Source organism: Impatiens glandulifera, chromosome 1, assembly GCF_907164915.1.
Source record: "Impatiens glandulifera chromosome 1, dImpGla2.1, whole genome shotgun sequence".
In the NCBI taxonomy this organism is placed as follows: Eukaryota; Viridiplantae; Streptophyta; class Magnoliopsida; order Ericales; family Balsaminaceae; genus Impatiens; species Impatiens glandulifera.
Genome location: NC_061862.1, coordinates 100,649,236 through 100,664,246, shown reverse-complemented (window position 1 = coordinate 100,664,246; position 15,011 = coordinate 100,649,236). Strand labels below are relative to the sequence as shown.

The window sequence follows — 15,011 nt, the reverse complement described above, 5'->3', positions numbered from 1 at the left end:
ACCTGGAAGAAAAGAAGACATAAATTTTTAAAAACATACCATTGTCACCCCCGAATTGTCACCCCCGAATCCTGAAGAAAATAATGGATTGCTGTTTGCTGTGATGAATCATGAAATATAAATTTTTTGACGAAGATAAGTCAAGTTCTGCTTCACCGGAGCTTATATTTGCTAAATATATGTAGAGAGACAAATAAAATCGTACGAAGCATCAACAAGCATGGGCATGATAGTGATGATGAAGATAGCTGAGGTGAAGTGAATTAATGAAAATTATTTTAATTATAATTAAATTAATAACATAATTAAAAATAAATATTAATGTAAAGTGTTTAGTGAAGATTGTTTCACAATGTATATACCAAGTAAATATTTTGATAGTGAAGACTGCTTTACAAATATTAACAATTTAAAAACATGTATATCGCTTGATAGTGAAGATTGTTTCACAAATATTAACACTTTAATTTCCATATGTAGCGCTTCATAGTGAAGATTGCTTTACATTTTATTGACAGTTTAAAAACATGTATAGCGCTTCATAGTGAAGATTGCTTCACATTTTATTCACAGTGTAAATACAGCTAAAACAATACATAGTGAAGATTGCTTCACATGTTATTCACAGATCTTAATATAATAGTATAAATGATTTTAATTATATGTATAAATGACTTTACATGATTCTATCAGGCATATAATTCATTTTTCAAGGATTTCAGATCGTCAAAACTCTGCTATCTCCAAATTTGATAAAGATTTTCATATTAAAAATTCATTCCATTGTTCATATATTAAATGAATACTATGAAACAAACAAACTACAATACTAAGAACAAAAAAAATAAATATGAAATCACCAATTTAGGAATGAAAATATTCAGTATTATTTAAAACAAGTCTCAACAACGAGAAACGAAATTAAGTAAGCATAGGCTGCAATTCACAAGCAACAATAGATTCAAGCAACCATTTGTGAGAAACAACATGTTCATCGAATAATGATGACATAGAAGCCATTGTTTTAAAAAACCAATTGTCGGGAAAACATCATAAACCATTTCTAAAGTCCTCGATTGATTCATCGTGCTATCTATCTCCAAGTATACTATTATAGTTTTGTCATCCCTTAGCTCAGTAAATGGTTTATCCATTTCTTTAGTGCTACCTCCTCCAGCAATTACCAACCCTATGAGATCCCTTTTGTAAGCTGGGATGAATTCCCCTACAAAAATAAAAGTGTAACTGTCGAATAGTTTCGACAGCTTAAAAACAAACAAAACAATTTCAGTTATCAACTCACATAATGAAGGTACACAGAGGATGAATCAAATCAAACTTACATTGTTCAAATACCGAAGTTTACTAGCTCTAGGATCACCTTGGCCCCAATGATTATCTTGCTTAACCTCATACGGTTTCTCATAAACATAACTTTTTGCTTTCATTGATGATTTTATCCATATACAAAAACAATTTTTATTTAGTTTTCTATATGTGAAAATAAAATAAACAATTGCGTTAAGAGAGACTCACAGTCAATTGTCAGGATCCATCTCCCGTTCAATATTGCCTTGAGAACTTTGAGAGTTCGGTCGCATGCACCATTATCATCAGTGTAAGCTATAACATGAGTAACATCATCTCCCCACCTCATAGACACCCTTGCACCACAAGTGCGAGTAAATTGCACCATCAACAACTGTGTCAAAACAATAATATTATCTCTTAGAAGAACATGGTCATTATATTCAAAACTTACATAATATGGATAATATGGACATGGGTCAGTAATAGTACACTATCTTTACTAAATAATTGATTGGGGCAAAAAATCCTTACTTTACCTACAGTGTTTGGGACGATTTCGTTGTTTGTTGTCTGATATTCATAAAAAATGCTTTGTATTTACAAAAATCATTTTTTCCTACACTAGTAACTAGGCTTTTATGGAAATAATATACAAAACTCTAAGTAGGGTTTCCTAAATACAACTGATTTCATTGAATGTAACATTTTAAGAGTAGGATTTCCTAAATATGAACGACATAACGACCTCATTGTGCGTACGTAGGGTTTAAGGTTTAAGGTTTCATAAATATAAAACAAAAATTAACGATTTTGTTGTACGTACCATTTTCGAGACTTAGCTAAAGATCTTTAGGGTAAATATCTTTCAAGTAGAGCTCCGTGAAAGGGCGCCGGATTCGAATCGCCGTGAAAAAGAGAAAGCGGAAGCTTGAAGAGAGAGATGAATCGGAAGGAAGTACAAAATTTTAATGATATTATAATTTATATTATAAATTAGGATCGAAGCGCAACATGGTGAATCAATCGTACATACATGTGTGAAACTATTAAAGTTGTTAATATAAATGAAGTAAGCGCTTGCTTCACTACTTTCCGCGTTGTACATACGTAGTGAAGCAATCTTCCCTAGGTAGCGCTTGCTTCACTACTATCCGCGTTGTACATACGTAGTGAAATAATCTTCCCTAGGTAGTGCTTGCTTCACTACTATCCGCAATGTATATACGTAGTGAAACAATCTTCCTTAGGTAGCGCTTGCTTCACTACTATCCGTATTGTACATACGTAGTGAAACAATCTTCCCTAGTTAGTGTTATCATCACTAATATAAGCGCCGTAAATAAATACCTAGCGAAGCAATCTTCACTACTTACCACTTGTTTCACTAATATAAGCGTTGTAAATACCTAGTGAATGAATCTTCACTGATCAACGCTTGTTCACCCTTTTTATTTCTCTAGTATGGTTTACATGATAATATAAATGTTATTACATAAACAAATAAAGGTTTTTATTTGAGTGTGTTACTTCTTTTACGTTAACATATATAATATATAATAATATAAAATAATTAAAACAAGTTAATTTAAATATCTTTCTAAAAGAACTAAAAATATGTTGTTATATATATTTAATATATAATTATATAAATTTTCAAATAATTTATGCAAATTTATTTCTATACATCATAATTTTTTTTTATGTATATTGAATATATAAATATATACATTATGATTATGTACAAATTCATTTGAATATATCATAAAGAAATTATAATCATTAATAAAAACTAATTTAAATATCTCACGTCACAAAGTAATTATAAACATAATTTATAATTATTATTTTAAATATATCAATAATAAAATTATATTAATTCATAATTATTATTTTATATATATCAGAAATAAAATTATATGAATTCTTATTTATTCATTTAATTAGATCACAAATAAAATTATAAACATAATTTATAAATCGGAGTCAAATGAAGAAAACTTCACTAAACAATGCATATATTATTATAGTTTTAAAACAGAGTAAAATGAAGTTCGCTTCACTGGACAGTGCATCTATTTAAATTAATTTTAAAACGGAGTAAAATGAAGCTCGTTTCACTGAATAGTGCATATATTTCTATCAGTTTTACATGGAAAAATTGATATAAAACGGTATAGGCTGTCTATTCACTGGGTCATATAAAACGGAGTGAAGCAAAAAAAAACTTCACTCCATTCCGCTTCTGTTGAACCTGGAATGAAATCTGGGTTTCGATTATCTCTCTTCCTTTCAACCCGACCATTGATTTATTAATATAATAATGTTGCTGAAATCTTATTAGTCTGAATAGAAGAACACCCCATTCGGTAGTATAGGAACCGGATTGGGGTACAATTGATGTAAGGGCCCAAAGTGGTTATTGACTCAGTCAACTCTACAAGGAGACAAAAATTAAGAAAAATCAACACATGGATCATTTAAATCTTTAGTTTAATTATCATTAAAATCCATTAAGCAATGAAGTGGATAAAGCAATAAAAAAAAAGAATAAAAAAAAAGAAAAAAGAGCTAAAGAAATAATAGGTATCCTACTACATCAAGGATTAGGCCATAATCATTTCGGAATATTTAAATTAAATTTAAATAACTTTTGATCTAGTTTACAGCGTTTGTAATTTAAATTATTAATCAAACTATTTTTCTATTTACAAAAAATCATATATATTTATACTTCAATAGTCTCTTTCACCCCCAAATATCCACTTCTTCGTAACCTGGGCTTGTTTGACAATGATTGTTTATCACATATCTTTTAATAGTTAAATCTATCCAATCTTCTAGTCTAGCGACAATAAGATGTGGATATTCTCAACCTCTTTAAAAGATCTTAAGTTCAAACTGGTTAGGTGACAAGTTCTGCACTGATTAAGTGTGTTTACGGGTTATGTGTTTAATATTTCATTACCCTAAGAATATTCAATAAATTCATAGCAAAAAAAAAATTAACTTTGTGAACTCTTTTTTATTATTATTATTATATAAATAACTCGATCAAACCAGCTCTGGAGCCTTTAATATATTATGACTAATTTCAAACCAAAATACAGTAAATAAGTTATGGGTGGGGAGTGGGTTTGAGGATTTAATGATAGTCAAACCAGAATAAACCCAGCTGGTAAAAACACAATTTAGAATCCAGACTAATTTTATTTTTGTAGAAATAATTCTGTAATATATATAATGGGTAATATTCAAACCAAAATACAATAAATAAGTTGAAAGGTTAGTGATTGACGCAGCCAATAATGATCAACTGCCTACTTTTGTCGGAAAAAATGACTTGTGTTTTTGTCAGATAGCAAAATCCTTCTTCAATGTATTTGTGTACATGCATGTGGACATATATGTGTCGGTTTCTCATAAAGTTGAGTTGACTCCATAAGTAAAAAAAAAAAAAAAAAAAAAGAAAAACATGTGTTCTTTCAGCATCAGAATAATGGGCAATACAATGGTTCATTGTCCACCCAAATATTTTAATTTGTGACCAAGTCAAGTGGAAGGTTCCAAGTTTCCTATGGCTAATAGCCTTATTTGACTTATATGTCGACCTAATGACATAAATTACTAATGCTAATTAGCAAACATGTTATGTTTAGTTATACTCACCAACCAACAAAATACAATTAACCTAATGAACCAAATCAAAATCAAAATCAAAATACTGTCAATGACTTCAATTGAAAGCTGTAAAATGAGTTGGAGCTAGTCTCACAAGGACATTTCAAAGCTGTAAAATGAGCAGCTGGAGTCTCACAAGCACTAATGATCAGAATGACATAAATTAATGACAGAGACATTTTAATTTTTTTTTAAATGGTTCACATATATTAAAATGATAAAATCGTTTAAACACAATAACAAAGTATAACATTAAAAAAAAAAATACAACCACGTTACTCAATAAGTTATTGATCTCGTAGGTCCTAAAAAAACGATTAACTTTCCGACTGATTTTACAGGCTTTCTGGAACGAATATCAGAAAAAGTCATAATAATAGTATTATTAATGATACGTATCAAACAACTACGATCATTGAAGGTCCAACGATTTCTCTTAAACTAGATAATTCACAAGAAAATTATTAGGATAGTAACTCAAATATGTAAGACTGCTTATCAATCCAAATTTCTGAGCAACTAGCCAAAGACTCGGACATCACTCACTAAGACTCGGACATCACCCACTGAATCCCAGTAATACTCTACAAAATATTCTAGATACTAGTCACCCTCGACAATGCAAGATAAGTGTCGATTCAACTTTGTCGTGACATATACGACAAAGACTTACGATAATACAACATTTTTTCTCATTCACATATCATCTGTAATGTAAGAATTCCACCGTTAATAACACTTTATCTAAAGAACGAGATATTTGATGGAATTTTTTACTCTCAAAACTTTTCCCAACAAAAATATATGAAATAATTTTAGTGAATGAAATACAACAATGTCACACATGGAAATTATCATTGTCTTGTTAACGCATAACGTTTTGTTCAAACAGTAAAAAAAATTTTTTGGGAAAAGACGGTAAAACTTTTTTACATCTTATCAAAAGTAACTCCATTATAGGAAGAACTCTCATCAATGTTTAATTTCTTTCTATATTTAATTCGGCTAACAAAATCACTAGATCGATAATCAAACATTTTATTAACTGTGACATTCTACATATCACAATTGAAGCAAGTTCAGGATACATCGCAACTAGATTTTTGACACTACACCAAATTTCGTATCAAAAACTGTAGAATTATCTCTCAATCTTCTTTAGAAGGAAATATCAAAAATCAATAGCAAATCAATTGGTCTAATTGATTTGCTAATTGACCGAGAATGGAAGATTAATCAGTAGCAAATCAATTAGACTAATTGATTGAAGATCTGTTGTTGATTGACAAATAAATTACAACAATTTTATTTGATTCACTGCTTAAATCATTACCTTTCCTACAAATGTAATTTTTGACTATTTAAGCACTAGACTTCTTACACAAGCAATAAACAAACAATACAATTCTCTCTCTCAAAATTTCTTCAAAAACTGATCGAAGATCCATCCCTAACAATGAATCTGAACTACTCGCGAAATATTTTTCACATAAAATAAATTTCCTCCAAATGCTACACACCACTGAATAATAGACATTTGGGTGAACCAACCAAATCAATCTTGATCATAATTACATTTGATTATCGGTTTCTAAAATTATTCGATTCCGTTGCAAATCTACTCCACATTTTTGATATAAACTGATTAATTCCTCGTATGCACTTGACCATAAATTCATATAAGAGACCTCGAGATACAACTAAAGAAAAGTTTGGAGGAACCTTGATAGTATAAATCTGGATTTGATGTCATATTGGTTGGTAACAAAAATATGAGAAATGAGAGTATAGGATTTAACAAAAGTTTTGAGGCGGAGCTAGATAATTGCTCTTTCGTCTAGATATGGTGAATTTTATAGGTCTACTACACTTGTAAAGATATAAACTAACTATAAATAGAAATATTTAGACAAACAATTATATCACCATTACTAAACCACTCAAAATATATATAATGAAGTTTAATCATAGCCATAGGGTGTGAGATTTATTTTATTAATAACCCGATTCAATTTCAGGGAATCTCATTGCAGCGTTTATTAAGTAATGGAGTGGAGGATGGACTTATTATTATTGTCTTGTTGTATTTTGAGGGGTTTTTTTACTATTAATCCTGCCTTATTCAATTTCATGGAATACCCATTACACGTTTATATCCTATTTTATAAGATAAAAAAATGGGATAACAGATTAAGTATGTATTCCACAAACACACTTAACCATACGCAGAACTTACCACCTGACAGACTCGAACTCAGGAATTTAGGGTTAGTATCCACCTCTTATTGCCGCTAGGCTAGAAGAGGGAATCAAAATAGAATAACGGATTAAGTATGTAGCACACAAATACACTTAATTATTTAACTAAACGCAGAACTTGCCGCCTGACGGGCTCAAACCCAGGTTCTTAATGTTAGTATCCACACTTATTGTCGTTAAGCTTGAAAATAATTTGACGTGGAAAAGACACACTTGATGAATAATGCACTAATACATATAATATTAAGCCATAAAAGACAAGACAATAAATTGTACTAGTGCATGAGTTTGTACTTTTTGTAGCAGTTTATGGAGTTGTACTACCAAGAAAAAAGTTACTAATAAAAATTGAAGAGTGAAATGTGAAAGTTTGACAAATAAAAAAGTAGCTAATTAAAAAAAATTATTAGCTTTTTCCTTGACAACATGAATGGCGAGGGAAGAAGGGACAAGATGACATTGATTAAAGTGGTGTAAAGTGGGGACAACTAACATGATAAGATTAAATGATAGGATTAAATTATAATCTGTCATAGGATTAAGCATTATAAATCAGTATGTGCCCTAACAAACGGCCTAAACCAACAATGCATTAGTCCAAATTGAATGATGACGAGGCCAATTAGATGTGGCAGCCCAAACCATCACGAGCTGCCTAGTGGCATTGTGCCAACTTGCCCGCATGATCATTGGTCGGCAATTAATCCCAATTACCCAACAAAAGCAACACTGACGCGATATTATGTGTCATTTGGGTGATACTTAGTATTTGCCGCCCAACTTCCTAAGAAGTGACACACCTATGGGATTATGTTGATACCACTCGAGTGATATAGCACTTACATTATTAGGAAAATATAAAAGGGTTTGTTTGATTCAACTTATTTCTTGTTTATTTGGTGTGATGCTTTTGATATCTTAGAGCTCATTGGCATCTTTACCAATAACCTTTGGGCTTATTTAGAATAAAAAATCAGCTTATTCGTCAAAATTGTTAATATCCATTTGATTCGGATTATTTGTTCTAACAAGTTACTCATTCCGATAAAACTGAATTAAAAGAGAAAAAACAAAAACCTGGATCGTGTACTATTTTAGACATAATATAAATTATTTGAATTACCATTCATTTCTCACATAAAAAAATGCCTCTACATTATTTTTTTTCTAGACCTACCATTCACAACCGATATAGTATAACTCATTGGTTAGAGTTCTCTTTGGTAGAATACAAGAACTCATGTTTTTAGGAAGATATAGAAAAAATCTTAATTGTTAATTTGGGTGAGATCAGAATTCCGCCGAAGTGCTCCTCTCACAGCCATTTAATAGTGGGGACTCATTTCTAAGTGATACAGCACAATAACTCATGTCTTCAATGTCATTAGTTTGAGTCTTTACACCAAAAACTATTTTTTGTTTAAATCTTCTCTAAGGAGGTGGTCATTAATTTGCCCATATTTGAGGCATTGAAAAAAGAATCATTCTTTCAAACAAAACCTCACCCCACCAATTCAAAAATGACAAAATATTGTCATTGGTGAAAGATTACAAATTACCAACAAAAACACATTTCGAAGGTTTTGAGTTAAAACGGGAGTTATGACGGTAAGGTGTCATATTAGTTCTCCTAAAAAAATATAAGATCTAAGCATTATAAAGCTCTTTTAAAACCCTTCTCCTTTTTCGGTTCGGTTCCAATTGTAAGTTAAGATCGACAAACTCAAAACTATCTTCCGAATGATTTTGATTATAAGAAGGTCAATCGGAGGGATTTCCTCAATAGGTTTGCTTATTTCATGAGAAGATTTTTTAAGTCAACCTACGTTGGTGTTACTTTGGATGAACAAAAAACTTGCTTTTTCAAAATATAAAATAAAATAAAATAAAATAAAAAGATCTATGTGGAATTAGGGTACAAAAATCAATTTTCAGGGTAGCCTTGTATATTTGGAACTCCAACGAAAATACTAAATATCAATAGATACTCCCCCTCACAACATCCAATTTTTTGGACTGATAGATCAACTTGTGTAATCACTAGAATGTTAGAAAGAAATTAAAAAAAAAAAAACTACCCTAGTTTCCTAGATATTTAGAAAGGTTGTAACAAAGGTGGATATTTTTGTCACATACAATTAACTAGTCTGTTTGAAAGCAACTTTGTTATAGAATTTAAGTTTTGATGTGAAAGTAAAAAACGTATCTTCCAAACTAGGTTATCTCTACTACTACTACTTGAGAAACATTCTAGACTCAGTGCCAAATCTACATAAAGTAATTATTATTACTCTTAATATTTTACAACAGCCGATGGTGATGCTAGTGGGGGACCTTCCTAAGACCATCATGCATTGTTGTCGACTAGAAAACACACCCAGCTTCTATGTGGCTCCCAAAGGTTTCATTAATTTGGCCGAAATAAATTAGGTGAAGGGAGAGAAAGGGACATGGGTATGAAATGGTTGTGAAAGAAAATTATTGCTAGTTACAGCTAAGTTTGGTAAACAAAATCAAAGGAAAAAATGCAGAACAAAAGCAAAAAAATGATTTTTCAAAAAAACTTACCAATTCTAAGCGGGCATCAGTTCAATTCAATTTCTCAGCTCCTGTGTTATCATATAGCAGTTAAGGATAAGGGAGAAAGGCAGGGAAACTAACCAAGAGTGATTCTTCCCATGTTTATCTTCATGTCAACTCTTAAGCTGAGTTGATTTGAGTTGTTCCACATAGAACTGGACCAAAAGGGTCCCCCATCATAGTCGATCGTAGAGATCTTCTCCCAAAAGTCCCAAGTAAACAGAATTTTCCTTCATATTTCACGTGTCAAGTGGACCCAGGAAAGGTCTGCACGCAGAAGCGAATCAAGATTGGTCTGCCAGTCTTTCTCATCCGATCTTAAAATAGATTTGTAGTGCCTGCTTTTTAGACAACAATGTATTCAAAGAATATAGTTATCAAATCATCTAAATAAAAGTTAACAATAACTATTGTCTTACCCTCCAATGGAGGCAAACAAGAAAACCATGGACTTTATTCAAAATTATCCTCAAGATGGGTAAAACTAAAGAAAAATCTAATGATTTTTTTCCTTTTAGTTCAAACATGCTTGTATGTCTCTAAGGGGAAATGGTGGGGTTGGGAATATGGATGGGAGTGTGAGACAAAAAAAGTAGCCAAGATTTGATAAATCTTTTTTTCATGAGAGTTTCCCTATCAACTTGGCATATGTGATAAATAAATTAAAAAAGTGTCCAATATAAAAGAACTAAGAGGAAAAATCCCAAAACTCTTCCACCCATTTAAGCAGTCGTCATACGCAGTCTTCCCACTCAATATAGGTTGACTATCCCACTCAAATTCATTTCTTTAAATTCCCTAAACCCATTCAGTTCCATGCCTCTATTTTAGTTTTCGCTCAAAGTGAAGAGAGAAATGAATTATTATTATTATTACCAACCTCTAGGTTTCCTCAGAGGATACACCACATTTCATGTCATAAGAAGCCTCATTATCTTGTTCTTCAGCTGTATAACAATTAAGTCCATCTTTTCTCTTCCCATAATAGTACCTCTGTCTTTCAGAACAATCCCACTTGAAGGCCATTTAAGTTTCGATGAAATCCATCACGCAGCTAGAGATTTCGGGAATCAGTACCAATATCTTCCTTTGGCTGTTTTAAATCCCAAGTCAGTTTCCGATATTGCCTCAACAGTTGGACATATTTGGCAGATTGGTGCTTCTTCGAGGCTGACTGTTGCTGCTAGAGGCCATGGACATTCACTTCAAGGCCAAGCACAAACCCAACATGGACTTGTGATCAATATGGAATCATTGAGACAGGAAATGCGAGTCTACACTGGGAAAAACCCATATGTTGATGTCTCTGGGGGAGAATTGTGGATTGATATCCTGCATAAAACCATGAAATATGGGTTAGCGCCAAAATCATGGACAGATTACCTACATTTAACCGTTGGAGGTACTTTGTCCAATGCAGGTATTAGTGGGCAGGCGTTTAAGCATGGCCCTCAGATCAGCAACGTCCATAAGCTTGAGGTTATAACAGGTTTGTTTAATAAAAAACACAGAATCGAATTCAAAACAAACAAACAACCAAAAACACACATTAAAAAAGTTTATGCATGCATAAAATGAGGGGAGAAAAAGGTCATAAGAAAAGACACGTGACGTTGAGATAAGTTTGTCCCATTTAAGTTTCTGCTGAACAGAAATGGGAAAAGTGAGTTGCCATTTTTCTTCATCGTTATTTAATCTTAAATTTTATCTGCAGGAAAGGGGGAGGTGATGAATTGTTCGGAGAGTGAGAACGCTGACCTCTTCCATAGTGTTCTTGGAGGACTTGGACAATTTGGCATAATCACAAAAGCTAGAATTTCTCTAGAATCAGCACCAAAAACGGTAAAAATATTTTATTTTTTACTCAAAATCTAACCTCAAGCTTTTATAGGAGTAGAGTTTGTGTACTTAAAACTCTATTTGCATGGGAACAGGTTAAATGGATAAGAGTTCTATACTCTGACTTCTCAATATTCACCAGAGACCAAGAATATTTAATCTCTGCAGAGAATACATTTGACTATATAGAAGGGTTCGTGATAATAAACAGGACAGGTCTACTCAATAATTGGAGAACATCTTTCAACCCACAAGACCCAGTACAAGCAAGTCAGTTTAAATCAGATGGAAAGATCCTTTATTGCCTTGAATTGGCAAAACATTTTATCCCAGACAGGACTGAAAAACTAAGCAAGGTAAAGGCCATTCAAAGCAAAGAAGATTTTATATTTAAGGCCTTGTTTGATGAAGGATTGTTTGGATTCCTTATCCCATCAATAATCATATTCTCAATCATATCATTAAAATAATCAACTAAAATAATATTCTTTTTTTTCTTTTTTATTATTACATTTTAGGCCTTGTTTCGGATTGGGTTATTTGAATAATTGTCAAATAACCCACCATTTTTATTATTCATCTTCTCATCAACTAATAACAAATACCCTCTTTCCTTTTCTAGGCTTATACCCAAATAACCCACTTTTTCACAATAGTAAACATAGAGGATATTTTAGTCATTTACCCAAATAAATCAATTTTTTTTAAAATAAGCTCTATACTCCTATGTGATTGCAAAAGTACTAATTCTAACACCTTGATTTCTTTGGTGCAGGAAATAGAGAACTTATTATCTCAGTTACACTATATTTCATCCACACTTTTCCAGACAGAAGTCCTATATACAGAATTCCTGGATAGGGTTCATGTATCTGAGATGAAACTAAGATCAAAAGGCTTGTGGGATGTCCCACATCCATGGCTCAATCTTCTTGTTCCAAGAAGCAAAATATATGATTTTGCAGATGGAGTTTTTGGAAAGATTTTGAAAGATACAAGCAACGGACCAATTCTTATTTATCCAGTAAACAAATCAAAGTAAAGTTCATTTTAGTATGTCATATAACATACTTTCTTTTGTCTGTATCAGTTGACTTATTTGAATTTTGCTTCTAGGTGGGACAACAGAACATCAATTGTTCTTCCGGAAGAAAATGTGTTTTACTTGGTGGCATTCCTTTCCTCAGCAGTTCCACATTCCACAGGAAATGATGGATTGCAGCATATTCTATCTCAGAATAAAAGGATTCTTTCTTTCTGTGAAGCACAGAAATTAGAAGTAAAGCAATACCTTCCTCACTACAAAACACAGGAAGAGTGGCAGACCCACTTTGGGTCACGATGGGAAACATTTGTACAAAGGAAATCAGCTTATGACCCTTTAGCTATCCTTGCACCAGGACATAACATATTTCAAAAGTTAACATCTGCCTTATAACATAGACTAAGTACTTATCTAATGATGTAAAAAGAAGTAAAAAAAAAAAGAAGAAAAGAGTAAAAACTCTTAAGCATGCTTGACAATGAGAACTAATCAATATTAGTGGCATCATTCAGCAACTGTAAGTATATATACATAAGTATATATATATATATATATAGATTGGATCCTCTGCAGCTATTGAAATTTCTTGGCAACATTCTGTGTTTACTAGGCTAGTCAATGTTTTAGTTTACAATATCTACACTTCAATCCTAAGAAGCTTAAATAATATCCATTTGATTTCAAATATTTTTATCCAGATTCTTTGACAAAATTAGCATCAACTGTTTCCCGGAAGAAAAAAACCATTAATGTGAAATAAACTAAAAACTGGAGCACTATATCCAATTTTCACATATCTAACTACAAGTAGAAGCACCTGCAGGGATGATTTCAACCCAGAAATCAATGCTAATCATGTATAATAGCTATAATTAAGAACTGATCGATCAACTTCACAAAAAGTATGTCAGTACTTTTTTCAGATTTGTAGGCAGAGACGCAAATTACAGAAGATTTTATAGATGTCTGGGTTCTCCCAGAGGAGAATCAAGCAAGAATTAGCTTACAAGAGACGCATGTAATCAAGTACTCTACATCAACTAAAGAAAAATGGAGAAACAGGACAAACTTACATGTACATTGCTTCTTTGAATCGCGAGAAAAAACAAGGATACATGCGATTTTCCGTGTAAGACAATGATCAAATTTTTAGGTTAAAAAATCTAGAGAAGAGAAGATCCGGTCAGTTAAAAGATCATACCAGATTCAATCGATTATGTTTATTTGTTCAGATTTCTCGGAGTTGAAAATAACACATTAGCTTATAGAGAATTTGAGAACAGGTGAATTTTGAGATTCTAGATCGAGATCAAGCGTAGGTAAATTTGGAAACAATTTAATAGACTACGATTAATCTAAGCCAAAACGAAAGAGGAATACGAGATTAATACCTTGAAAATGTCAATCAGTGTGATCAATAAGCGGATATCAGAAGCAAGATACATATATTCAAGCTTTGAGCGAGTGCCAATTACGAGGAGAGAGATGAACAAATGCAATTTTTGCAAAAGAGAGGGGAGGAGTTGTAAAGGTTATAAGAAAGGTAGGCGGGAGAAGCGGTTAATATTTGGAGGGAAAATAAAGGAATGTTTTAACACAATTATAGTGCTCCCCATCAAACTTCAAAATGGACAATATCAATAGCAAAGTTTTGAGAAATATAATTATAATGAGGTCTCTTGGAGTAGTTTTCAAGGGATCAATAGTCACTAATTTATTTATATTTAAGTGGAATTGTCATAATATTTAGAAAGTTCCTTTTTTTTCTAAAAAATATTGAACATAGTTTATACTATCAATAATGTATCAGATTTGTATAAATTAACTCTACACTCTTAAAAAAAAACTTCAATCAATTGAATTGATATGACTAATGAAAAAAAATAGTCATCTCAATTCATACAAGTGTCTCTTTTTTTTTCCTTTCTTTTTATGTTTTATAAATTTATAGTATGTTTGTGTGGTTATTTATGTTGACGTCCTTTGTGTAAAATTAAGTTAAAGACTTATAGAAGAGAAATTTGTAAAAGAAAACGGACCATTTTTATTAAAGGAATAAAGGGTTATATATAGGCATTATCTTACATTTAAAAAGTTAAATAAATTGTAATAAACTTACTAGTAATTATTACTAACTACTATATAAGATAAGATAATAACAACTATTAACCGTTACTAACTACTAGATAAGATAAGAACAAAGAGTTATACATCTATGTAGAATTGGGCCTAGGGTTTTGAGGCCCAACTTGGTGTGCCTCAATGTTAGGTATAAAAGGAGAAAGGAAGATATGTGCGA

At 31.7% G+C, this 15,011-nt stretch overlaps 1 protein-coding gene across 1 annotated transcript; it reads left to right on the top strand.

Annotated features, from left to right (window-relative positions):
• Positions 1 to 10,354: 10,354 nt before the first annotated feature.
• On the top strand, positions 10,355 to 13,278 carry LOC124919419 (cytokinin dehydrogenase 6-like). Its single transcript, XM_047459652.1, has 5 exons — positions 10,355 to 11,317; positions 11,543 to 11,670; positions 11,763 to 12,023; positions 12,443 to 12,705; positions 12,784 to 13,278. The coding sequence occupies exons 1-5, from the start codon at positions 10,684 to 10,686 to the stop codon at positions 13,103 to 13,105; spliced, it is 1,608 nt and encodes a 535-aa protein (XP_047315608.1). The 5' UTR covers positions 10,355 to 10,683; the 3' UTR covers positions 13,106 to 13,278.
• The last annotated feature ends 1,733 nt before the right edge of the window (positions 13,279 to 15,011 follow it).

Excerpts from the sequence above, each read along its gene's own strand:
- LOC124919419 (XM_047459652.1), top strand. The coding sequence starts at position 10,684 with ATGAATTATTATTATTATTACCAACCTCTAGGTTTCCTCAGAGGATAC. Across the intron at positions 12,024-12,442 it reads GGACTGAAAAACTAAGCAAG|GAAATAGAGAACTTATTATC; the intron begins GTAAAGGCCATT and ends TCTTTGGTGCAG. Across the intron at positions 12,706-12,783 it reads TATCCAGTAAACAAATCAAA|GTGGGACAACAGAACATCAA; the intron begins GTAAAGTTCATT and ends TTTTGCTTCTAG.